This window comes from Schistocerca serialis, chromosome 2 (genome assembly GCF_023864345.2).
Source record: "Schistocerca serialis cubense isolate TAMUIC-IGC-003099 chromosome 2, iqSchSeri2.2, whole genome shotgun sequence".
NCBI classification, from domain to species: domain Eukaryota; kingdom Metazoa; phylum Arthropoda; class Insecta; order Orthoptera; family Acrididae; genus Schistocerca; species Schistocerca serialis.
In genome coordinates, this window is record NC_064639.1 from 501,954,843 (window position 1) to 501,975,426 (window position 20,584).

The 20,584-nt window shown below is 44.3% G+C and overlaps 1 protein-coding gene across 1 annotated transcript in view; it reads right to left on the minus strand.

The window, feature by feature from the left end:
* The window catches only part of LOC126456145 (uncharacterized), a 42,975-nt gene that overhangs the window by 12,768 nt on the left and 9,623 nt on the right, over nucleotides 1-20,584 (minus strand). Inside the window, exons 3-4 of the mRNA XM_050091899.1 lie at nucleotides 17,371-17,555; nucleotides 2,665-2,854 (exon numbers count right to left, since the gene is read on the minus strand). Coding sequence (XP_049947856.1) covers nucleotides 2,665-2,854; nucleotides 17,371-17,555 — 375 coding nt within the window. The remainder of the gene's footprint in view (nucleotides 1-2,664; nucleotides 2,855-17,370; nucleotides 17,556-20,584) is intronic.

Consider the following 20,584-nt stretch of genomic DNA (forward strand, 5'->3'; position numbering starts at 1 on the left):
ACGGAGAAATCCAAGCCATCATCAATGCAAAGCGGGATGCTTACCTATCCCTTGCTCAAGATCCATCCTGCGCAGAAAAGAAAGCACACTTTCAAGAACTCAAGCAGAAATGTCAAAGTGAAATACGAGTAATCAAGAACAAATGGTGGCAACAGAAAGCCACAGAACTCCAAAATCTTTCTGATGCAAGGAACCTGCGTGGCTTTTACGCTGGTATTAAAGAGCTGTATGGACCTATCCGCTCCTCATCAGGAGCACTGAAAGCTGCTGACAACTCCACCATTCTTACTGAAAGTCAGGACATCTTAAATCGTTGGAAAGAGCACTTCAGCTCACTGTTAAACAGCCCTTCTACTGCCGCTGGAGATTTTCTCAAAAATGTCCCACAGCACCCTCCAAAACGCTGGCTGGCTGATCCTCCAACTTTTCAAGAATTTTGCAAGGCACTCAAGAGTGTGAAACCTGGGAAGGCTCCTGGACCTGACAGCATCCCGATGGAGCTTATTGAGGGTGGCGGCTTGCCTCTAAAAACTAGACTCTTCTCACTTATTATATTAATGTGGGAAACCCGCAAGGTACCAGCTGACTTGAAGAACTCCACAATTGTCACCATCTTCAAAAAGGGCGACAGAAGCGTCTGTGGTAACTACCGGGGAATATCTCTACTCTCTGTCACTGGAAAAATTTTTGCAAGAATCCTTTTAAATCGCCTCCAGACACTTTCAGAGACTATACTACCTGAGTCTCAATACGGGTTTCGACCTTCAAGAGGGACAATTGACATGATCTTCTGTGCACGACAACTACAGGAGAAGTGCAGAGAACAGCAAAAGCCTTTACTACTTGTTTTCTACGATCTAGAAAAGGCCTTTGATACAGTTCCCAGAGAAGCCATGTGGATGGTCTTAAAACGCTTCGGCTGCCCTGAACATTTTGTTGACCTGATTGAAGCTCTCCACGTTGATATGACTGGACAGGTCCTCTGTCAGAATGAAATGACTGGTGAATTCCCAATAACAAGTGGGCTTAAACAAGGATGCGTTCTTGCACCTACATTGTTTCCATTGTATCTGGCAGCTATGCTTTACGACACAACCGTAAACAATGCAGGAATAGAACTAAAGTACAGGTTTGATGGAGGATTATTCAACCAGTCCAGACTCCATTCAAAAAGGTTCACCAGTACCACTCGTGTGACAGAGCTGCAGTATGCTGATGACAATGCCTCTCCAGCTCATTCACCTGCAGAGTTGCAGCTGTCAGTTGATTCCTTCATCAGGGCGTACGAACGATTTGGTCTCTCCATCAATATTCCAAAGACAAAGGTGATGGCGCAGCCAACTCCTGGCTCCTCCGTTCCTGACTTCAGCATATCCATCTATGATACACTCCTGGAACAAGTGGACCATTTCCTCTACCTGGGAAGCATACTGTCATCCAACTGCTCATCTGGAAAGGATGTGGAGAATAGATTACGTGCTGCACATGTAGCATTTGGTCGTCTTACAAAGCGTGTCTTCCTGAATAAAGACCTAACACTATACACCAAACTGATGGTGTACAAAGCTGTAGTCATTTCCACCCTGCTATATGGTTGCGAAACCTGGACGTTATATCGCTGCGATCTGAAGAAACTAGAACGCTTCAACCAACAGAAGCTAAGATATATCATGAACCTGAAATGGGATGACTTCATATCCAACACGGCTGTTCTAGAACAAGCAAAAATGCATAGCATGGAAGCTCTTATCATTGGGCATCAACTCAGATGGGTCGGACATGTCCAGCGGATGAAAAATGACAGACTTCCACGCCAAATGCTGTACAGCGAAGTGAGCACAGGTAAAAGGCCACGAGGTGCCCCTCTCAAACGTTATAAGGATCAGTACAAGAAAAATCTGAAAAACTTGAACATCGATCCGAGTAACTGGTCCACAATAGCAGAAGACCGAAGTCGCTGGCGCTCAGTTACCTCAAATGCTCTTCAAAACTTTGAGCTGGAACGTCGAAGAATGGAGAATGACAAACGCCAGAGACGTAAACTCCTCCAGGCTCAGCCACGTCCTCCACCTTCCATCAGCTGTAATGTCTGTGGCCGCCTGTTCCACGCTAGGATTGGATTGCTAAGCCATCAACGACACTTCCACGCCTGAACCGTGACAAAGGAAATCTCAGGAGAGAAATGAAAACTCGGATACGAGTATCAGCCGACGAGCATGTGACTGATATCATTTGGTATTTCTTCGTTGCCAACGCCACTGCTGCCTCATATTCCCCCGATGATGGTATACTGACGGAAAGTGCTAACAACATTAAATAAAAGCGATTGATGCTGATTGTTTTATAATTGTCGTATAGCAATCACTGTAGTTCCATAGATATTATGACGAAAACTGTTGATCTCATGCCCATTGACTGACTATTGATCGTAATATGCTTCTTTTCTCCCTCTGGATTATTTGAGCGCCGTGTCTGATGGGCCTCCAGTATTCCTGTTCATTTCTACGTCACTGTGAATGTATACCGTGTGCATTAAACTCTAATCCATTCTACTTTCTAAGAAAGTTTCTGTTACTGCCTACGAGCTGCTTAAGGTTTTGCAGTATTTGTATCCTCTCCGTGTCCTTGGTAACCCAGGAGACTAAATACGTGACGACATATTACCTGGATCGAGTGGCGAGCTGGGGGATTCGCGGTCCCTGTGCGCGCGGTTGGCGACCCTGGCATCGTAGCCCCAGTGTGGCGGCGGAGACACCTGCTCCTGCTGGCGCCGGCCCCAGCGGAACTTGCCGGAGCCTCGCAGCGAGTCCAACAGCAGCCGCTCCCGCTCTGCCGGCGACAGGGGTGCCAACATCTGCAACAGAAACAGCCGCAGTCCGCATTCTGCTTCCATACACCCATATCAACGTTGCTTATATGAAACAGCGCACCGTGCGCCTAATTGCTTGACCGCCCATGAGAACACTGAAGGGCATGAATATCGATTTCAGGTTGCAGAAGTCATACATTGAGTTCCAACTGCCAGTACATGAGTGCGACACGGTTTGCATTCTGCGAAGTATGGGGTCCGTCCTGAATGTTACAAAGCTCAAACCTGTGCGAGTCGCTAATTTAGAATTTTGCCTATCTTTTCTCAGCTGTTACTCCCAAATCCTCCTTTAATCTATGTATAAGCAGATTTCTGCACCACATGTGCTAATCGTTCAATGCAGTTACATTCACTAGATCTACCTTACAAAGTCAGTGTAACAGGCGTAAATGAATAGTGCTAGCCTTTTCCTTGACCAGTTAAAATTATTTTGAAAGTTGTAACACATCGCTCCTTGCCACCCCGTAATGTATTCCTCTTGGCAGTCAGGGATGCCAAACAGGCGTAAGATGGCGGTACCTTCGGTAACCTTGAAGTCTACTCACATTCTGTTAACTGTTGAATAACTAAAACTATTATGTAGGTAAGGAAAGGCACCCCAAACTCAATCGTGACGAATGCAGGGCAGTTGCTGCTAGGCTGAATGCCGTAACACCTACAACAATCAAAAAGAAACGCAAAGTACATCTATATAAAAAAGTTAATAAAAATTCTCTTAACGCTGTTTTAATAGACAGTCTTCATCCCTTCCGATCTGATCATGGAAGCGAAGGAAATTTGAATTATTTCAAAGTGATAGTATCGACAGCAACTGAGAGATACATACCACAGAAATTAATAAGTGACGATACTGATCCCTCTTGGTGCACAAAACGGGTCAGATCGATGTTGCAGAAAGAGTGAAAAAAAGCATGCCAAATTTAAAAGAACGCAAAATCCCCACGGCTTTTACAGAAGTTCGAAATACAGCGAGTACTTCAATGCGAGATGCTTTTAATAAATTCAGTAAGGAAACTCTGTCCCGAAATATGGCAGAAAACCCAAAAAGATTCTGGGCATGCATAAAGCAAGCACACCAGTGGCAAGACGGAATCAATACCTTCACTGCGCGATAACAACGGTGAAGTCACTGATGACAGTGACACTATAGCAGAGTTATTAAACACGCTTTCCGAAACAAAGAAGACGAAGCAAATATTCCTGAATTCCAGTCAAGAACAACTGCCAAGATGAGAAACATAGAAGTAGATATCCTCGGTGTCGCAAAGCAGCTTAAATCACTTAATAAAGGCAAGGCTTCTGGTCCAAATTGTATACCAGTCAAGTTCCTCTCAGAGTATGCTGATACAGTACCTCCATATTTAGCAATTATATACAAACGCTCGCTCACAGAAAGATCCGTACCTAAAGACGGGAAAATTGCCCAAGTCACATCAATACCCAAAAAGGGAAGAAGGAGTGATCCCTTGAATTACAGGCCCATATCACTAACGTCGATTTGCAGTAGGGTTTTGGAACATATACTGTATTCGAACATTATGAAATACCTCGAAGAAAACGATTTGTTGGCACTTAGTCAAGACGGATTCAGAAAATATCGTTCTTGCGAAACACAACTAACTCTTCATACTCAAGATGAAATGAGTGCTATCGACAGGGGATGTCAAACTGATTCCATACTTTTAGATTTCCAGAAGGCTTTCGACACCGTTCCTCACAAGCGTCTTCCAACCAAACTGCGTGCCTATGGAATATAGCCTCGGTTGTGCGACTGGATTCGTGATTTCCTGTCAGAAACGTTACAGTTCGAAGTAATAGATGGAAAGTCATCGAGTAAAACAGAATTAATATCCGGCGTTCCCCAAGCAAGTGTTATACGCCCTCTATTGTTCCTGATCTATATTAACGATGTAGGAGACAATCTTAGTAACCCTCTTAGGTTGTTTGCAGATGATTCTGTCATTTACCGTCTTGTAAAGTCATCATATGACAAAATGATTTAGATAACATACTCGTATGGTGAGAAAGTGGCAATTGACCCTGAATAAAGAAAAGTGTGAAGTTATTCACATGAGTACTAAAAAAAAATCCACTAAATCTCGATTTCGTGATAAGTCACACAAGTCTGAAGGCTATAAATTCAACTAAATACTTAGGGATTACAATTACAAATAACCTAAATTGGAACGATCACATAGATAATTTTGTGGGCAGGGCAAACCAAAGACTGCGATTCATTGGCAAAACACTTAGAAGGTGCAACAAGTCTACAACAGACACTGGTTACACCACGCTTGTCCGCCCTATTCTGGAGTATTGCTATGTGATGTGGAATTCGCATCAGGTAGGACTGATGGATGACATCTAAAAAGTACAAAGAAGGGCGGCTCGTTTTGTATTATCACGAAATAGGGGAGATAGTGCCACAGACATGATACGTGAATTGGAGTGGCAATCATTAAAACAACGGGGTTTTTCGTTGCGATGGGATCTTCTCATGACATTTCAATCACCAGTTTTCTCCTCCGATTGCGGAAACATTCTGTTGGCACCCATTTACATAGGGAGAAATGATCATCACAATAAAATAAGAGAAATCAGGGTTCGCACAGAAAACTTTAAGTGCTCGGTTTTCCCGCGCGCCGTTCGAGAATGAACGCTAGAGAGACAGCTTGAAGGTGGTTCGTTGAACCCTCTGCCAGGCACTTTATTATGAATAGCAAAGCAATCACGTAGATGTAGATGTAGATGTAGATGTAGAATCCCAATTCTATGTAGAACTTTGTTAAGCAAAAGCAACTAAATGAAAGGATAAGGGTTAAAAGAATATTGTATTCACTGGCACATCGATTGAAATCATGTGGGTCAGTTGGCGGAAAGCAGAAGGTGTGACGTAAATGAACTAAATTTGTTAAGCAAAAGCAACTAAATGAAAGGATAAGGGTTAAAAGAATATTGTATTCACTGGCACATCGATTGAAATCATGTGGGTCAGTTGGCGGAAAGCAGAAGGTGTGACGTAAATGAACTAAATTACTGGGGAGGGACGCCACAGCAGCGTCGGTAGTATCACAAGAGAAACAAGAGTGTGACCACGGATTTCGGAATGCTCAAACTTGAGAGAGAAGGTGACAATTTACATGAGACTGCTTTAGAAATATAGAAATACTTAAAGTTTAGACGGAATAGTGAGGCATGAGATGGAAGTGACTGTTGAATAAGAAAGTTATTGATCAAGTTTTACACTGATGCGTCAAAGAAACTAGTATACGCATGCGTATTCAAATACAGACTTGTAAACAGACAGAATACGGCGCTGCAATCTCTATACAAGACAAAAAGTGTCTGGCGGGGTTGTTAGATTGGTGATTGCTGCTACAATGGCAGGCTATCAAGATTTAAATGAGTTTGACAGTGGTGTTATAATCGGCGCACGAGCAATGGGACACAGCGTCCCCGAGGTAGCGACGAAGCGGAGATTTTCCCATACCTACCATTTCACAAGTGTGCCGTGAATATCAAGAATCCGGTACAACATTATAACTCCGACATCGCTGCTGCCGGAATTAGATCCTGCAACAACGGGATCAACAATGACTGACGAGATTCGTTCAACGTGACACAAGTGCAACCCTTCTGCAAACTGCTGCAAATTTCAGTGCTGGGCCATCAACAAGTGTCACCGTGCGAACCATTCAACGAAACATCATCGATATGTGCTTTCGGAGCCGAAGGCCCACTCGTGTAACCTAGGATGACTCCACGGCAGAAAGCTTTACGCCTCGTCTGGGCCCGTCAACACCGACATTGGGCTATTGATGACTGGAAACACGTTGCCTAATTTCAAATTGTATCGAGCGGATCGACGTGTACGGTTATGGAGACAACCTCATGAATCCATGGATCCTGCATGTCGGCAGGGGACTGTTCAAGCTGGTGGAGGCTGTGTAATGGTGTGGGGCGTGAGCAATTGGAGTGGTATGGAACCCCCGATACGTCTAGATACGACTCTGACAGGTGACACATACGGAAGCACCCTGTCTGATCACCTGCATCCATTCATGTCCATTGTTCATTACGACGGATTTGGGCAATTCCAGCAGGACAAAGCGACACCCCACACATCCAGAATTGCTACAGAGTGGCTCCAGAAACTCTCTTCTGAGATTAAACACTTCCGCTGGCAACTAAACTCCCCAGACATGAACATGGGATGCCTTGCAACGTCCTGTTCAGAAGAGATCTCCACCCTCTCGTACTCATACGTACTTATGGACAGCCCTGAAGGGTTCATCGTGTGAATTCCCTCCACAGCGTGTTGCGGCACTTCTGCCTGATCGCGGGGGCCCTACATTATATTAGTCATGTGTGCCAGTTTCTTTGGCTCTTCAGTGTACTTCACAAAGTGCTGAACAGAGTGAATTAATGTTTTCTAAATTACACTTTCTCAGTACTTAGGAAGGTTTTTAGAAATGATTACTGTGTCTTTATTTATGGACGTGAAAAAAGTTGTTTCCTTATTGTAATGTGTTTTATCTAATCCATTAGCCCATATTTTTAAGCCTTCTACATTTTATGAGCGTTTGGCGTCATTCACATTACATTATAGTATACTTTTTCAACCCCTCATTTTTTAAAATGGTCTGTTTGATGTTTGTCTTATTAGTTATCGGAAATTTTTAAATTCCAAGCGCCTTCGGCGTCATTTATAACATTTCATAGTATACTTTCTCAGCTTATATTTAAGATTGTCAGCTTGTTGTGAACGGCCGGGCTAGTCACTTTCACATCCTCATAGAACGCTATAGCATCGCCCCAAAGTTTTAGAGCTTATGTATTTACTTCAGTTCTCCACGAGCGCCAATGCGTGCCCTGGCTCTACACAGCCCCACGGCTGCGGGGTTGCAAAACGCAGCGCGATTATCAACTTCTTATTTTGTCTTACGCATGCTTCCATTCTTGATACTCCAATCGCCACTGTTCTTCGACGTCTCTTACATTTTTTAGTGCAACTAACTTCACCGTAGGTAGAATTTTAGCTAAGATAGTTCTTATTAGTATCTGTTGTCTTATGCTAACAAGCATTTGTAAAAGGAACTTCCATAGTGTTATGTTTGTTTGCTTTCAGTAACATTGCACCTAATTATGGGCATTTATTAGTTCGAAATCGGTCATCATATTGGAAAAATAAAAGCAGTTTATCTCCATATTTGCACATGATAACTGTTACTGCCAAAAACGGTTCGAAAATAATAAGTGATAACCCAAAGGAAACAATTAAATATATATTATTTCGTCTATTCACACACGTGTGAAATAAGTACAAGAAAAGATCGTCATAATCACATTGAAATCATCATCTTCACCGTAACACACAGAAGATTTTGAGCGACGGAATTCTTCCAAGGTAAATAGTTAGGAATGTCAGTGACCAGAGTAAAAAGATTGTTTGCAACAGATTCTTTCAGTTATATTTTAGAGAAATCGGATAAAATCGTAGGAAAAGATATCAAAATCCGTTGCACAAATAAACATTTAAAAGTTCACAAACAGTTTAAGAAAGTACCATCTTGTGATATCTGGTTTCACATGGCAGGATAAACTATACTTGGCTTCACATGCCATGATACATCCAAATCACCTTATACATGGCTTCACATGCCAGGATCTTAACAGACAGAAATAGAATAAACAGTTTTTAACTGGGTACATTATACCGGTATCACATGTTCCGGTGAAAGGGACTGCGCCCAGCGTAGAGCTGATGGATTGGTGTTTCCGCATTCTGTCTAAAGCGGTTTATGGCCGCAGCCTACCGGGCTGCCTTAAGTGCTGGTGATTTTCCCATAAAAGCAGGTGTTTTCCCACACCTGTCAGAAACAAATATCTGAAAACTCCTGGCAGGAAGCAGCACTTTGCAGAGGAGTGCTATCAGTGATAGCAGAAAATGGCCAGTGACCCGCCTGCATTATGCTCCTGATGCTGATGGGCTTGAATGTAAAAATTATTTTTAGGAGTCGTTTGGAGACAGCTACCTGCAGGTGTAGGAACCAATTTGTTCGTTCTCTGGGCCAGAAGCGGTGTTTTAAAAGTGGGCAGTATCCGGGATGTTGGTTGGTAGATTGTGGTTGTTAACGATCAGAAAAGTTATTTTTCTGATACTGAAAGCCTATGATAATTCCGAGGTGCATTCCCACGCCGCGGTGCGGAATTATTGTTAGTCTTTCTCTAACGCTATAGGCGAGAGTTGCAGTTTTCTGTGTGTGCTTGCTCGGTTGGCATAGGCTCATATCGTCTAATAGACGATACGGAACGGCGAGGATACTGAAGCCAATAAATTACGGTTGCTTCCGTGGGAGCTTGGAGGCGCCTGTTTCGTGTGACTTGTGGCCAATTAAGTTTGAACCGTTATCCAGACTTGTCTTTGTGGAGATTACTGCTGGATGTTGTTAGGAACCAGCTAGCGGCTGTGTATTCACAGTTAGCGTCTGTGTTTTGCAGTCCAGTGGTGCTCAGTGCAGTCAGATAGCTACAAAAACACCTCCCACCATCGATTATTTATAGAATCGAACCCCCACGAATGAAACAGCTTCAGACATCTGATTACTTTGCAAACGAGTTAATGTGTCAAATGTTTGACGTTAAGCACGAAAATGAGATAAAGTTTAAACAAGGTTTGAAGTTACGTTGAAAGTTTGTTGGAAATCACTAAGTACTCTCACTATCGAGCATTGGATGTGTATTGTCCGGGCAATTTGCACTCCGTTTCAAGCAAAAGATAGTTTTTCATGCAACTCAATATTTATGACGTCACATCTCCTGAAATATGTGTCATACAGTGATATAATTTTGCAGATGCATTCACTGGTATATATGGATACTGTCTGGAAAATTTGTTGAGAATGGAGTAAGTAGTCAAGAAGCTATATATTAAAACGTCATGCCTGATCCTAATGTTTTACTGCACGAACTGCAAAAATGTAGTAAGCGATGAACTACTTTTTTTTCATCATTGTGCAAAGAGTGTTACCGAGAAAAAGTTTCCGAAAGTTTGGAATCATGTATGAGGTTTGTTGCAAGTCACTAAGCGCCCACAATCTCAACTACTGGATGAATATAATCTGGATAATTTGCACGCCTTGAGTTAGTCTGCCTTAAGATATATACACAGTTTCTAACTGTGATACTTGTCTTACTGTGTTAAATCTCTTACATAAGAGTACGACTCTGAATTAGTAGGTTATGACGGCATTTTACTTTTTTAAATTCGACCAATAATTTTTGTTGGCATTCGAAGTCGTTGTTAGATAGCCGACCTGCAATTGGATCTATGCACCTACACCGGATTAGCCGTCTAAAATAGTATTATACAGGGTGTTCTGAAACTATTCGTTCAAATTAATACAGGAGCTAGAGAACATCAAAATAAATTTAGTTCGATAGTGAACATATGGTTTCTGTAGCCAACTTGTAATGTTAGTGAACATTTTGTTAGTGGTGCCGGCATAACCCGTTGCGTCGGTTTCGCTGACTGGGAATGTGTTCTGACTTTCAAAACTGCTCTTTGTACGGATAGTTGCCTGTAGTGGTTGAATATGCCTCTGATCTTCAGACAAAGGATGTACTTCCAGTACGATGGGGTGCCAGCCCATTTCAGCACTGACGTGAGGAATCTCTGAGATCCACCTTCGGGAATCGATGGATCGGCCGAGATGACCATGTGACCTGGGCGCCCAGATCACGTGAATGAATCTCTTCCTCTGGTTGCATATAAGCAGCTGGTGGTACCTGAAACCAATGTGGAAACAGTAGAAGATCTCATTGCTAGAATTGCCGCCGCTGCTTGTACCATCACAGACATACCAGGAATCTTCCAACGTACACAAGCAATGGTCCGACATTGTACTGGACGCATACAGCCCAATCGCAGAGCGCGCATTCGAGCACTTCCTGTGAATGCCACTGTTGCGATTAGCATGCCATACGTATCTTAACTAAGTACATTTTCTGTGTTCTCTACCTCCTATATTAATATTAACAAATAGTTTCGGAATACTTTGTCGATAAAGGGTAATAATTTCTGGTTTGGGCTGATAACCTGTCAGCCCTATCCCGCGGGTCATGGATGGGCTGCCGACCCATATTTACCCTGATTTTAAACAGGGCACAGAATTAATGCGGGTCGGCCACTGAAGTTTCCCAAGTAAAATTCACACCAATGCGTCGCGTAATTTTTTTCGCACGCCGAACGTCGCTAAGTACAGCGCGGCCTCTCTCAGAACGAAACGAAAGTTATGTTTAAAAGTTTCTTTAAGATAGTCTTCAAGACTAGTCAGACAAACTACGCCTCTGCCTGATGGCTAAGTGAGTGCGTGCTTCTCTTGGGTGATCGCATTCTCATTCAGCAGCGGGGTTCAAATCCCCATCTGGTCGCAAAGATTTATGTTTCCTACACTTTTGCTGAATCGCCTACGTAAATGCCGTCAACATTCTTCTGAAGCGAACATGATGGATTTCCTACGCTATACTTGCCCAATGAGAGCTAGTGCTACGCCTCTAATCACCGCGTCGTTCATGGGACGTCAAACCCCAGTCTTCCTTCGTTCCTCTTTAAGAAAGCCAACGGTCTCTTCTAGCATGAATCTCGATCGAGGCTGTGGGATGATTCTCGTGTCGTAGCTTTCCTTCCTTCTTCATTGAGACATTTTTGACTTCTATATAGGAGTGTTCGGTGCAGTATCGTCACTCATTGATAACTTCACGCCAGCAGTCGACCACCGCAAAGGGGTTGCATGTCAACGCAGCATCATCGGCGGCACCCATCCGGATGAGGCTCGAGCCACGCCCCCCGGAGTTGCGAGCGCCACCGTCACCCAGCGGTCACGAAATACGGGCGCGTGGGACAAGCAGGGCAGTTCTACTTCTGCTTCTAGTGGATGGAGTCGTCCGGGTCCTCGCTCTATCAAACTTATTGTAAGTAGGCTGTTTAGGTTTTTTATTGGTAACGCCACCTTTGTATAAAAATCACTGGCTGTGCTGTGTGCAGTCTGTGTCTAATTTGCATTGTTGTCAGCCATTGTAGTGTTGGGCAGCGGCAGCTGGATGTGAACGGCGCGTAGCGTTGCGCAGTTGGAGGTGAGCGGCCAGCAGTGGTGGATGTGGGGAGAGAGATGGCGGAGTTTTGTAATTTGTCATGAACTGCTATATATATATGAAAAATTTTATCAAATCATTATTGGCCACTGCCCAAAACAATTTGTAAAATCTTTTGTCGGGAGCATGGGGGCTATGTAAGTAGGCTGTTTAGGTTTTTTATTGGTAACGCCACCTGTGTATAAAAATCATTGGCTGTGCTGTGTGCAGTCTGTGTCTAATTTGCATTGTTGTCTGCCATTGTAGTGTTGGGCAGCGGCAGCTGGATGTGAACGGAGCGTAGCGTTGCGCAGTTGGAGGTGTGCGGCCAGCAGTGGTGGATGTGGGGAGAGAGATGGCGGAGTTTTGTAATTTGTCATGAACTGCTATATATATTATGACTATTAAGGTAAATACATTGTTTGTTCTCTATTAAAATCTTTCATTTGCTAACTATCCCTATCAGTAGTTAGTGCCTTCCATAGTTTGAATCTTTTATTTAGCTGGCAGTAGTGGCGCCTGCTGTATTGCAGTAGTTCGAGTAACCAAGATTTTTGTGAGGTAAGCGATTTGTGAAACGCATAGGTTAATGTTAGTCAGGGCCATTCTTTTGTAGGGATTTTTGAAAGTCAGATTGCGTTGCGCTAAAAAACAAAACAAAAAAAAAATATTGTGTGTCAGGTTAAGCACAGTCCTGTATAATTGTTCTAAGGGGACGTTTCATTATCTCAGGCTAGAATATACTGAGTGTTGAGTGCTGCCGGCTACTTCTTTGTGTTCTAGTGACAATCAAGAGTTATACACTGAGGTGACGTAAGTCATACAGAGGTGGCGGTAGTATCACGTACACAAGGTATAAGAGGGCAGTGCATTGGCGGAGCTGTCACTTGTACTCAGGTGATTCATGTGGAAAAGTTTCCGACGTGAGTATGGCCGCACGAGGGAAATTAACAGAAATGGTACCTGGGACATTCCGTTTCGGAAATAGTTAGGGAATTCAATACTCCGAGACCCACAGTGTCAAGAGTGTAGAGAGAATACCAAACTTCAGACATCACCAAAAAAATGGTTCAAATGGCTCTGAGCACTATGGGACTCAAATGTTGAGGTCATTAGTCCCCTGGAACTTAGAACTAGTTAAACCTAACTAACCTAAGGACATCACAAACATCCACGCCCGAGGAAGGATTCGAACCTGCGACCGTAGCGGTCTTGCGGTTCCAGAGTGCAGCGCCTTTAACCGCACGGCCACTTCGGCCAGCTCAGACATCACCTCTCACTATGGACAACAAAGTGGCCAACGGCCGTCACTTAACGAGAGCAGAGGCCATTGCATAGAGGTGTCAGTGCTAACAGACAAGCAACACAACGTGAAATAACCTTAGAAATCAATGTGGGGCGTACAACGAACGTATCCGTTACAACAGTGCTGCGAAATTTGGCGTTAATGGGCTACCGCAGGACACGACCGAAGCGAATGCCTTCTCTAACAGCACAACATCGCCTGCAGTGTCTCTCCTAAGTTCGTGATCGTATTGGTTGGGCCCTAGACGACTGTAAAACCTCAGCCTGGTCAGATGAGTCCCGATTTCAGCAGGTAAGAGCTGATGATACAGTTCGAGTGTGGCACAGACCCCACGAAGCCACGGGTCCAAGTTGTCGACAAAGCACTGGGCAAGCTGGTGGTGGTTTCATAATAGTTTGGGCTGTGATTGCATACAATGGACTGGGTCCTCTGGTCCACTGAACCGATCACTGACAGGAAATGGTTATGTTCGTCTACTTGGAGACCATTTGCAGGCATTCATAAACTTGATTTTCCCAAGCAGCGATGCAATTTCACAGGGCACCAATTGTTCGCTACTGGTTTGAACAACATTCTGGGACAGATCGAGCGAAAGATTTGGCCACCTGGATCATCCGACATGAATTCCATCGAACATTTATGGTACACAAAACCCAGCACCACAACACTTTCGTAATTAAGGACGGCTGTGGAAGCAGTATGGCTCAATATTTCTGCAGGGGACTTCCAACTACTTGTTGAGTCCGTGGTATGTCGAGTTGCTGCGCTACGAGAAGAAAAGGAGGTCCGACACGATAGCAGGGGGTTAAAAATGGTTCAAATGGCTCTGAGCACTATGGGACTTAATTTCTGAGGTCATCAGTCCCCTAGAACTTAGAACGACTTAAACCTAACCAACCTAAGGACATCACACACATCCATGCCCGAGGCAGGATTCGAACCTGCTACTGCAGCGGTCGCGCGGTTCCAGACTGTAGCGCCTGGAAGCGCTCGGCCACTCCGGCCGGCGATAGTAGGGGGTGTCTCATGACTTATCACCTCAGTGTATATATAGTGTCACGCTTGTTAATATCATGGCAACGACCTTGCCGCAGTGGATACACCAGTTCCCGTGAGATCACCGAAGTTAAGCGCTATCGGGCGTGGCCGGCACTTGGGTGGGTGACCATCGAGCCACCATGCGCTGTTGCCATTTTTCAGGGTGCACCCAGCCTCGTGATGCCAATTGAGAACCTACTCGACCGAATAGTGGCGGCGCCGGTCAAAGAAAACCATCATAACGACGGGGAGAGCGGTGTGCTGACCACACGCCCCTCCTATCCGCATCCTCAACTGAGGATCACACGGCGGTCGGATGGTCCCGATAGACCACTTGTGGCCTGCAAACGTGGTGCTTTTGTTAATATCATAGCAGATGGAGAGAGCTGTAAAAGATAAACGTTCCATCATTTCAAAGCAAAGAGTTGTGTTTATTGACTTTTTTTTTTTTTTTTTTTTTTTAAGGGACTTGTAGTCTGGGTTGATATGTTACAATACAGCATCACCGGTCTATTGCGGTCTAACTGTGTTGGTGAGGCAGTAAATCACAGGGCAGTGACTGCGTCACTGCAATTCACTTTGGAGGTGTGGCGGTGGGACTTGTGGTCCCGTACCACCCTCTGACGGTGGTAGTGCTACATGAGTCAGGCAGAAAAATTTTGCCTAACATGGGTGGGTGAAGGTGTGGCGGTGGGACTTGTAGTCCCGTGGCGTTTTTGTGTGTTTATTGACTGTGTGTGTGTGTGTTTATCAGTTACTGTTCTCTGTGTCCAACTGCGAGTACAAAAGGAGGAGACAACATACGGAATATAAGACCAGATGTGTAACTAGCTTTAAGAGCTTCAAACAAACAGAACACTGCATTTCATTCTCAACGGAAAGAAATTTTCAGACGCAAAAGTAACTTCGGCGTACCCCAAGAGAGTGTTACGGAACCATTCATTTTCACAACGTATATAAATGACCCAGTGAATAGATAACGTCGGAAGTTCCATGAGGACTTTCCCGAACGATGCTGCTGTATACAGAGAAGTCGCAACGCTTGAAAACTGAAACGAAATGCAGGAACACCTGCACAGGATCGACGCTTAATGCATGGATTTGCACCTGATCATCAGCATAAATATATGTAACGTGTTGCGCATAAACTGGTGGAAAGACCCATTAGTTTATGACTACGCAACTGTACAACACTCACTGGACGCAGTCAAATCCATAAAATACCTGGGAGTAGAGCGACTAAAGAAAACTAATCAGAGGTAAGGCAGGCGCCAGACTGAGATCCATTGGAAGAATCCTCGGGAAGTGTAGTTCCCTCACAGACGAGGTCGCGTACGAAACCCTAGTTCGACAAACACTTGAATACTGCTTATACGTTTGGGATCGCTACCAGATAGAACTGATAGCAGAAATTAAGAAGCTCCAAAGAAGAGCAGTGCGTTTTGTTTCAGGATTATTTAGTAAGCGTGAAAGCGTCACGGAGAGGCTCAACCAAGTGCAATGGCAGACGATATAAGGCAAGAGTTTGGCATCACGGTGGAGTCCACTGTTAAAGTTCCGAGAGCGTACGTTTCTAGAAGGAGGAGGCTTACGAACAATCGTTCTTCCGGCGATTCGCAGATGGAACAGTAAAGTGGGGATGTGGCAGTGGTACCCAAAGTATCCTCCGCCACACACCGCAGTGGGAGTCGCTGCATACAGACGTATATGTAGATGTTGATTATCACAGTTTGGCACTCGTAAACATGATAATTACTTTTTCTCTTTCTCAGTTGTTAGTTGCCTTAGATTTTGAATACGAATTTCTGTTTACGTTAGCAAAATCTTTCTCCACATCCAAAAATTGTTTCCCGTTTGGTATCCTACCGCTAGATATAAAACACAATTTCTACGGTTACGATTTCATAAGAATAAATATTGAAATCGTGTTGTCTGATTTACAGTGTGGCAATTGTAGTTTTGGATGATGAGTAGCCACTGGATGGTCTAGGGTTAGAGGACGTTAAAAAGCTTTAAGGAAACTGAAGAATAACAAGGCCCCCGGCACTGATAGCATTCCTGCAGAATTGCTAAATGTGGAGGATCAACATTAGAGTAGTCTCTGTTTGAACTTATCACTCTCATATTGGAACAGGAAAAGGTACCATATGAATGGAATAAAGAATATTATGTCCCACACATAAAAAGGGCGACCGAATGGAGTGTAGAAACCTCCATGGAATCACCCATCTGAACCTGGGGTACAAGCCGTTATCTAATATTATTTTTGATCGGTTACTCCCACAGGTGGATAAAAAAATTGGAATAACTGTAGCAAAAAATCATAGGTTCAGCAAGGATAAGATGAGCAGGTCATGTGGTAAGAATGTAGGAGTCTGAGATGATAAAGAGGATTCCCTTTGGCAATTCAGGAGGACAAAGAGGGCGAGGTCGACCTCGAGCAAGATGGCTGGATGGAGAGGAAGAAGACCTATGGTTACTTGGATACACAATCTGGAGGAGGGTAGCATGTGACCGTGATGGATGGCGGAAGCTCGTTGGGAAGCCCAAGGTTCATCCTGGACTACAGCGCCACAGAAGAAGAAGAAGAAGAAGAAGAAGTGCAGTTCTAAACGCCATCATTCATTTCACATATACCTGATCTGAAAAAAGAACGAATTCTGCACCAGCGCCACCTCTCGGCTAACATTTAATCGTTCTGCGTTTTTTTTTAGCGGGTGAATTCTTACTTTAGCCTACTGGTATTGCACAGTTAACATTTCTCATCTTTATGTTACTTTATTCTTAATTATACATCGGATGGCAGGAGCCGAAACGTCGCAATAAATAACATACATTAAGTGATCTAGACGACATTATGCGTAAAAAACAACTCGACTGTCATGCTGTATTAGTTGTAAAGGATTTTTATGTACGAAAATGAGACCGCAAACTACTGTGCCCAGCCTGAACTGCCAAACGACATGCAGAGAAGTGGCAGGCTACAATGCTGGCCAGTAGCGACGGTTACCTGGTGGATGCTCACCTGGAGCAGGTCGCGCTCCTTGCTAGAGTCCAGAGGCAGTCCATCGTCTCTTCCAGAGTCCAGTAGCTGCAGCTCGCGGGCACTCAGCGGGGACTCCTCCCGTTGCTGCGGTAGCTGGCGATGGTGCTGCGCCCTCGCAACCGATTCCTGAACCTCCTCGGCCAGCTCACGATCCTTCTCACCACCTACTAAAAAGCGAACAGCAGCCATTCAGGGAAGATTCGTATTTGTGAAAGCTCAGCACTTCAGTCTTTATCGCCCTTAGATCAGTCAGATACAAAGTTAAATAATGTGCTCTAAGACAAATTGAAAGGTATCCCCCCCCCCCACACACACACGCACACACACACACACACACACACACACACACACGCACATTATAACCACCTGCTCAATAGCCTGTTGGTCCACCTTTGGAACGCAATACAGTAGCGATTCTGCATGCCATGGATTCGAAAACTCCTCGGCAGGTTTCCGGGGATATGTGACAACAGATGTCTACGCACAGGTCACACAGTTCTCGTAAATTACCGGTCGCTGGTTTGTGGGCGCAGAGCCGGCGCAGTTTGGCGTCTCAAATGTGTTCCATTGGGTTGATATTAGGCGAAATTGGTGGCCAGTACATCAACATAAGTTCACTATCATGATCTTCAAACGGCTGTAGAACGATTTTGGCCTTGTGACACGGTCAGTTATCCTTCTGGGACATGCTAACGACATTGGAGAAGATATCAGACATGAAGAAACGCTGATGGCCCACAATAATATTCACATAGTCCACAGCCGTCATGATGCCTTCTATTACTACCACAAGTCGCATGGAAGCACGGTTCAATGACCCCTACAGCATACTACTCGATCCACCAATCGGCGTCCATGGGATGGAACATGTTTCGCCTGGGTGACGCCTTATCCAGGCTAGATCATCGACCTGGTGCAACAAGAAACGTGATTCACTCAACAAGTTTACATTGATCTATGGTCCAATCTCGATGGTTCCGTGCCCACTGCAGTTGTAACTGCTGATGTAAATGGGTGAACAAGGGAACACGTGAGGCTATTCAGTAATTGCGCTGAATGGTGTGCTCCGAAACGTTTGCGCCTGCACCAGAATTGCATTCTGTCGTCAGATTAGCCAAAAGTTGCAGCTTATCCTGCTCTACAGAGCGGGCGAGCCTCCTACTCCACGTTCTGTGATCAGGAGCGAAAGTCCAACACATTGTTGCGTACTAGTGGTTTGGCCGTCATCCAACCACTTTTCATTGATGCTCACGAGAGTAGCACGCGAACAGCCGACCAGCTTCGCCGTTTCCTAGTTGCTCGTTCCCAGGGACCGGGTCACTACAGTCTGCCTTTTGTTAAAGAGGCTTATGTCAGCGGATTTTCACAGATGCGGTCCATATCGTCTCTAGGATGATTCCCCGCTACTCTCTGTTTGGCTTATATATTTTCCTTACGGCGTCACACGCTCGCAACGTCACCACTTGGCATTCAGTTTTGGGGTGGGCAGGTGTCATAACATTTTCGTTCATCAGTGTAAGTGCTCACATGTAAATTAAATACAGTTATACACACCGCTTACCCTATATTATAGTAACGATTAACAGTTAAAACCTAATACTAATGCGGAAAGAACGGTATTAAAAATATAGACATGGCAGAAAACTAAACTGAAACAACAGTTATGCATTACAAACGCCTTTGTAACGCGCTAAAAACTTTTCGACAATTTAAGAAGGAGTCGTTTCCCTACACAAAATTTAGAATTTCTTAACACTTTCGTTCTTACGTCACCAAGAGACAAAGCACACCGTTAGACAAGCACAGGAATGTCTGTATACCAGGCGTCAGACTGTGCTGGTTTGAGAGTGAATGTGAGGACAACACAGCAAAACGAGGCTCTTTGTCGACTATTCCCTCACTTCAGTTAGCATATATACATCGAAATGAAGCTGCGGTGCTTTCGACGGGAACACTATTAGAACGAGATAAGAGATTTTAATGAGTGGTCGATAAACTTCTGTGTGATTTCCGTCGGCCGTTTTGGCGAATGTAGTACTAAATCCCATCTCAATCTTAGGAACGTAACACACGCGTCGGTAAAACACGAAAACGCAGAGGCTAGGATTAATTCTACTGGCAGAGTGAGAGCTCACCTTTAAGTTAGCATGACGTAGTGGCAGCAGGGATAGCAATTCTAAAGAATCAAGTTCCAAGTGCACGATAAGGAAACCCACGAGATGCAGGTTCATTGAAACAACCGTTCTAACACGGAAATCGAATAGTAACGCAGCAAACTGCCTAGCTCTTGTAGGCAATTTTTCAATACTTCCATAAAATCTTGACGGAAGTAGTTACTCAAATGAGTCTTACGGAAAGGATAGGCAACTTAACTGGTCTCAGAATTTTATAACAAAAAACCGGTAAAATGCACAGACACAGAGATAAAACAGAAATTATCACTAAATTTTAACATCTTGGACAAATCGTACAGTAGAATGAACCACGAAGATTTTTAGTACAAGTAAGAAATAATAAAAGGGAAAAGTATGTAGTTTAACTAAGAATATGTACAACAAGAAATTCTTCTTTAGAAAACGAAACTAAAACACTTCATCAAAATTATAAAACGGTGTCTCATATATTCATCAGAATGGTTAAGATTTAACTACGCTACTGACCATTAATACAGCAAAACAACAAAGGCAGCATGCAACGAAAGACGAACTGGCATGAAGTATGCGACATGCTGGGATACGCAAGTGAATAGCGTTTCAGCGAAGCTGCACAAAGTATATACGATTAACGCCATCTAGATTCAGTGTAAAAGTAAAGAATAGGCAGAAATCTCATTTGAATGTTAATCGTTCGTGATTAGATCGCGTTACGGCTCGTGTGGGACGGAGATACATCTACCAGCGGGACCGAGATTCCTCTTTATCGCCTCGCGATACTGCCGGTCGCATTGGTCTGGCTCCCACGAATGTCAAGTCAATATGGAATGCAGGCCCGTGCGGATCTCTGCACGACTATCGCTCCAGAGGGCAGACGTGTTGTTCAGTCGGGTGTGCAGGATCGTACAGTCAGGTGACGTACACTGAGTGAGGAAATGAGCCTGTTTGCAGCTAGACAAATCTCCACACGGACAGAACGACATCTGCGCCAGCACGGAGTGCAAGCACTGCGACAGTTGTTGCGGCGTTATTTGCCGCGG